This window comes from Aplysia californica, unplaced genomic scaffold (assembly GCF_000002075.1).
Source record: "Aplysia californica isolate F4 #8 unplaced genomic scaffold, AplCal3.0 scaffold00244, whole genome shotgun sequence".
Classification (NCBI taxonomy): domain Eukaryota; kingdom Metazoa; phylum Mollusca; class Gastropoda; order Aplysiida; family Aplysiidae; genus Aplysia; species Aplysia californica.
The window spans coordinates 163674-170671 of NW_004797514.1; the positions used below are offsets into that span (position 1 = coordinate 163674).

Below are 6998 nucleotides of genomic sequence, written 5' to 3' on the forward strand. Positions count from 1 at the left end.
GTAATGACGTCACGTATGAGGAGATAACGCACATGCAAATTAGGAACATGGACATGCACACAGATGGAGAGGAAGGACGTACGCACAGACGAGGAGCAAATGTTTAAGACATGCTGTATCCAAATCTAGAGAAAAAATATACACAAATCATCAAGTCAGAATATTGTACCTGAGGTTTCAGCGCATGCAGATACATAGTGACTGCAGCTGACTTTGCCAAAATAGTGTGTTATTGACGTATGTGCATACTATACACCACACAAACACGCACACTCACAGACGCACACACACACATACACACACACACACACACACACATACAAGTGTACTCTCACCACACACACACACACACACACACACACACACACACACACACACACACACACACATACACTATATATATATATATATATATAATGATGATGAAGATCATTTCTATAGCGCCCACTCCCGTGTAAACACAGCTCTAGGCGCTTTACATAAATGCATGTAAGAAAAATATTCATGCACGCGACACACACACACACTCACACACACACACACTCATATACACACAAACACACACACACATATACATATACACACACACAAACACACGCATACACACTCACGAATACATAACACGCACACATGTATGCCAAACACACACAAACACACACTCACACACACACACACACACACACACTCACACACACACACACACACACACACGTACACACACACACACACACACACACACATCTACTTGCTTATCACACGCACACGATTACACATCGTCACGAAATGAGAATAAAATAATATATACACTGCAATTCACAAAATACATAAATGGATACATAGACATTTACATAACATTGTACTGAACATGAATCTACTGACTTAAAAAGGATGTCATTAAATGTGTCTTTAAAGATTTTTTAAATTTAGACTCAGATGTTGTATGTCTCAAGGGTTGGGGAAGAGAGTTCCAAACTGACGGATCAAGGTGGGCGAACGATCTTTCGGCTAATTTTTTACCGCCTTTTCTAGGAACTCGTAAAAGATACTGGTCGCCTGATCCTAGGTATCTAGATGGAACATAAATCTGGATGAGATCACTAAGATATGAGGGAGCTATATATATATATTATACACACACAAACACACACACACAAACACACACACACACACATACACACACACACACACACACACACACATATATATATATATATATATATATATATATATATATATATATATATATAGATTATATATATAATTATTATGCTTTTAATATGAATTTGCACAAACACATAAACATTGTACATCCACACGCAATTCACTCACAGCGTCTATGTTGTAATTCTTAGACTCTTCGTCGTTTGCACGCAGATGACATGGATTCAATTCCAGAAAAGAAAAGTCTGTTGAACTGAGAAGTTGCGTGTTTTGGCTGGTATGCTGTATCCCAGACTACGCGGCTGTTAGACTTTGATAAGCAAAGTTGAAGCAGCCGTCCTCTTAAATTATCATAATTTGTGTCAATGGAGGCGTATAATATTAAAATTTACAACCAACAAAGCTCACCAGGAAGGTTTTCCACCACACTCACGGTTAAAGTGGTGGGAGAGAAGACAGGGCTGTTATCGTTCTCGTCACCAACGGTCACCAGCACCTGGAAACGATCACGTGGTATTTGAGAAAGATCTAATTTGTAAGCTACAGTTTCTTTTCACAAATAGAAGTACGTAAAAAAAAGAAAAACTACTCGTATCACTGCTTTAAGCCTCTTTTGATATCCACAGCAATATTAAAATGAGAGTACGCGCACGAGAGAGAAAAAGGAGGGAGAGAAAGAGAGAAGGGGGGGGGGTGGAGAAAGAGAGGAAGATAGAGCGGAGAAGAATTGAGGAAAAGAGAGAGGGGAGAGAGAGAGAGAGAGAGAGAGAGAGAGAGAGAGAGAGAGAGAGAGAGAGAGAGAGAGAGAGAGAGAGAGAGAGAGAGAGAGAGAGAGAGAGAGAGAGGGAGAGAGGTAAAGTATAATGAAAAGTCAATTTTTAAAAAAAATTTGAGGGGGGGGGGTTGGGGTTGTAAAACAGCTATAACAAAATGAAAACAAAAAATCTGCCCCAGGAGCATAGTACACAGAAACAACAACAACAAAAACCCAACAATAACAACAGCAGCAACAACTACAACAACTGCAACTCACGATTACGTCGCTGGAGCCCCCACTCCCTTCCACCCGCACGGTCAGTCGGTAGAGAGCTATTGACTCACGGTCCAAGACCTTCGCTGTCTGCAGCTGTCCTGTCTGGCTGCCTGTGAGTGTGATGCTGAACGCGTTATCAACGTCGCCACCTCTGTAGAAAATACCCCCAGAAGAGTTGAAAGAAAATGAAACACTTTTGTATTAATAACATCGAGATATCATAAAGAATATTATTATCTATGATTTCAAACACCTTGTTGTGTTGCGCAGTAGGGAACCGGTAGATTAGCATGATAACATGATATTGCTAATAATTGAGATCACTGAAACGCTAAATGATAATGAATGGAACCATTTACTTTCCAAATATGTATAGAATATACATTTAGTTTTAGTAGAGGTTTTACGGCGCTCACAACAGCATAAGGTCATATGAGCGCCAGAAGATTAGAGGTATTACAAGAGAGTAACAAACATAAAAAAGAAGAAGAAGGGGAGATAAGGACGATAGATGTTTGATAGGAAAGAAGAAGCAAACCACACCAGAGCACCCACAACTGCCAACATAGAATACACATAATCATATTATTGGTGACGATCAATACGCCTGGTATACACTTGTTAGTACCAATCGACACAATTTAGCTCAAGGAGGAGGCGGGCTACTTTGACCCGGCTTATCAGGAGCTACACGGCTTTACGTGAAACGCCCTGTGTAGAACGACGGAGATGCTAGATAATAGATGCCTTCTCCACTCGGGAATCGACCTCAAGTCAAGTAAGTAAAAGGCGAAGTGAAGGATGACCTCAAGTCAAGTAAGTAAAAGGCGAAGTGAAGGATGGCCAATTCCTCAGTTCTAGAGGCTACTGCCGAGAAAGTTTGAACTGTTCAAATGTCCCCGTCCAGAGTGGAAGATTCGTCATCATTATTATGCAGGTTTCAAATAACCTGCTGCGAGCTATCATATTCACGTGGCAAACTTTTTGCACATGATATTTTTATCAGGATTCAGAGCTTTCATGCAGTTCCTAAGCTTATAAATGATACTTTGACCATTTTTATTTTTTGTGTTTGATCTGAATTTACATTTCAAAACGTACTGACCTTTCTCTTTGACATCCTAAGCTGCGGCATGGTATAGTGTGGTATGGTGGAATATTATAATGACTTATGAAGGTGGCTCTAAATGTTACGTTCATCTTCGTTCGAATCCAGCAAAGTAGATGGAGAGCGTTATCAAAAAGACAGAATCTCTTAATTAAAGCCCATCTCCGAGCCAAACAGCGAGAACACAGGACAACTCCCCAGACAGCCTTAATTCTAGAACATTCAAAAGGGGCTTCGACCAGAGTCACTCGCACAACAGCCAGGCATAATACTAACTGAATGAGCGGCGAATCCTATTAAGCTACTTCTCCTTTACACCAAAGTTTCAAGTGAGAGGTTGGAGAGCGACATTCGTAGGCCCAGCTACCTTTTGTCTCCTTCTAGTATTTTTGTCAGTTTTTCTTGCGTTCCGGTGTGGAAACAACTTTTACCGAGTATACGTGTCCTGGTATTCCCGCTAGGACACTGTATCATCTCAAACAAGGACAAAGAGTGGAAGATTCGTCATCATTATTATGCAGGTTTCAAATAACCTGCTGCGAGCTATCATATTCACGTGGCAAACTTTTTGCACATGATATTTTTATCAGGATTCAGAGCTTTCATGCAGTTCCTAAGCTTATAAATGATACTTTGACCATTTTTATTTTTTGTGTTTGATCTGAATTTACATTTCAAAACGTACTGACCTTTCTCTTTGACATCCTAAGCTGCGGCATGGTATAGTGTGGTATGGTGGAATATTATAATGACTTATGAAGGTGGCTCTAAATGTTACGTTCATCTTCGTTCGAATCCAGCAAAGTAGATGGAGAGCGTTATCAAAAAGACAGAATCTCTTAATTAAAGCCCATCTCCGAGCCAAACAGCGAGAACACAGGACAACTCCCCAGACAGCCTTAATTCTAGAACATTCAAAAGGGGCTTCGACCAGAGTCACTCGCACAACAGCCAGGCATAATACTAACTGAATGAGCGGCGAATCCTATTAAGCTACTTCTCCTTTACACCAAAGTTTCAAGTGAGAGGTTGGAGAGCGACATTCGTAGGCCCAGCTACCTTTTGTCTCCTTCTAGTATTTTTGTCAGTTTTTCTTGCGTTCCGGTGTGGAAACAACTTTTACCGAGTATACGTGTCCTGGTATTCCCGCTAGGACACTGTATCATCTCAAACAAGGACAAAGAGTGGAAGATTCGTCATCATTATTATGCAGGTTTCAAATAACCTGCTGCGAGCTATCATATTCACGTGGCAAACTTTTTGCACATGATATTTTTATCAGGATTCAGAGCTTTCATGCAGTTCCTAAGCTTATAAATGATACTTTGACCATTTTTATTTTTTGTGTTTGATCTGAATTTACATTTCAAAACGTACTGACCTTTCTCTTTGACATCCTAAGCTGCGGCATGGTATAGTGTGGTATGGTGGAATATTATAATGACTTATGAAGGTGGCTCTAAATGTTACGTTCATCTTCGTTCGAATCCAGCAAAGTAGATGGAGAGCGTTATCAAAAAGACAGAATCTCTTAATTAAAGCCCATCTCCGAGCCAAACAGCGAGAACACAGGACAACTCCCCAGACAGCCTTAATTCTAGAACATTCAAAAGGGGCTTCGACCAGAGTCACTCGCACAACAGCCAGGCATAATACTAACTGAATGAGCGGCGAATCCTATTAAGCTACTTCTCCTTTACACCAAAGTTTCAAGTGAGAGGTTGGAGAGCGACATTCGTAGGCCCAGCTACCTTTTGTCTCCTTCTAGTATTTTTGTCAGTTTTTCTTGCGTTCCGGTGTGGAAACAACTTTTACCGAGTATACGTGTCCTGGTATTCCCGCTAGGACACTGTATCATCTCAAACAAGGAAGGCCCTGACGGGCAGAACCGAAGCCGCCTCCGAAGTGATCTAAATTGTGTCGATCGGAGCATAAAGACATCTCACATTTTAAAAAGTCCATCTTGCTCTTTCCCGGATCTAGATGAGCAACATGTAAATGTTAATGTGCTTCTTTTTCTTCAAACAAACAAACGAAAGAAAAAGTGAACAAAGAAATGAACAATCAAGTAAACAAACAAATAAACAAACAAACGAACAATAGTGCAGCGAACAAAACTCACGTGATTGTGTATGACGTAATGGTACCGAGTGCGTTGTCTTTGGCGATTGTTCCAACATCAGTGCCCACCGCCTGGTTCTCCACTAGGCTGAAGGCGTAGTCAGATGCCCCTGGGGTCACTATGGGCTGGATGGTCACTGCCACGGTTGTTGTTCCTGTCAGTTGTGGCGTACCATTGTCCACTCCTATCACTTGCAACTCGTAGAAATCGCTGGCCGTAGCAAGATCTTTCGTGGTTTGTACTACTCCGGTATCGACGTTAATGCTGAAGAACCCGTCCGCATTTCCAGACTCTATGACGTAGTAAACGGCTGTACTGTCCGCATCGGTGGCAGCAACTGTGTAGATAGTGGTCAGCGGTGATGTAGTACTGGCTATCACGACTTCCTCGCGGGTGGAGGTGAACACTGGAACCTCGTCGTTCCTGTCCAGGACATTCACAGTGACGGTAGCGGTCCCAGTCAGGCTGGGGCTACCTCCATCCTTGACCTCAATCTCTAGGACATACTGGCGAGGACCCGACTCGTAGTCCAGCTGTGTCTGTAAGGACAACACACCAGTCGAAGCGTCCACAGCAAACGTTCCTGAAGTGTCCCCGGGGGTGATGGCGAACGTGTACGTGCCGAAAACTCCCGAGTCTAGATCCTCTGCCACCAGAACATGCAAGGGGCTTCCAGCAGGTAAGGTCTCCGGTATGTCTAAAGTATAAGGCGATGCTGCGACAGTTGGGGCGTGGTTGTTCAAATCAGTGACGGTTATGAGCATCACAGAGGTCCCTGTACGGGATGTCGCTCCGGCGTCATCTTTTGCGTAAACCTGAAGGTAAAAATTCTTATTCTGCGAGTATTCCAACAGAGCTGTTGTGGAAACTTGTCCTGAAGTGAGGTTTACTTCAAAGTGAGAGTTTGACTCAATGGAGTAGGTCACAGTTCCGAACGCTCCGGTATCTGAATCTGTGGCCGTGATGGTGTCAACAGCTGTTGCCACAGCAGCATCCTCGGACACGGTGAACAAGTAAAGGGTACTAGAAAACTCTGGCGTGTGCTGGTTTACTTGCGTTACCGTAATGGTTAAGGTCAGGGTATCGGTCAGTAAAGGATCGCCTCTGTTCGCTGCCAGAATCTCTAGCACGTACTGACTTGTTGTCGCAAAGTCCAATGCACCTTTGAGTTGCAGGGTGCCTTTGAAGGTCTCAATATAGAATTTTTGCTCGTCATTCCCAGTTCGAATGGAGTATTCGAGGTCACCATCGTTGCCCTCGGTAGCTGAGGACATTGTGGCGTCGCTGTCGTAGATAAGAGAACCGGGGATCCTGGTCTCCTCCACGCTGATGCTGGCTGTGCTGGAGCTGAATTGTGGAGGTTTGAACTGAGGGGCAACATGGACAGACACTTGGGCCGTGGCCGAGCGAGAGGGATTACCTCCGTCTGTGGCATTCACCTGTGGATGAAGTAACCGTCTCTGTGAGTGTGTGTGTGTGTGTGTGTGTGTGTGTATGTGTGTGTGTGTGTATGTATCTGAGTATGTGTGTATCTCTCCCTCGCTTGCTCTCTCTCCCTCCCTCCCCCCCCTCTC

The 6998-nt window shown here is 43.2% G+C and overlaps 1 protein-coding gene across 1 annotated transcript in view; it reads right to left on the bottom strand.

Moving 5' to 3' along the window:
• Positions 1-6998, bottom strand: part of LOC101864464 (protocadherin Fat 4) — a gene marked incomplete in the record, with an annotated part of 42389 nt that overhangs the window by 10598 nt on the left and 24793 nt on the right. Inside the window, 3 exon segments of the mRNA XM_013083610.1 lie at positions 1570-1657; positions 2195-2345; positions 5425-6863. Of these exon segments, the coding sequence (XP_012939064.1) occupies positions 1570-1657; positions 2195-2345; positions 5425-6863 (1678 nt within the window).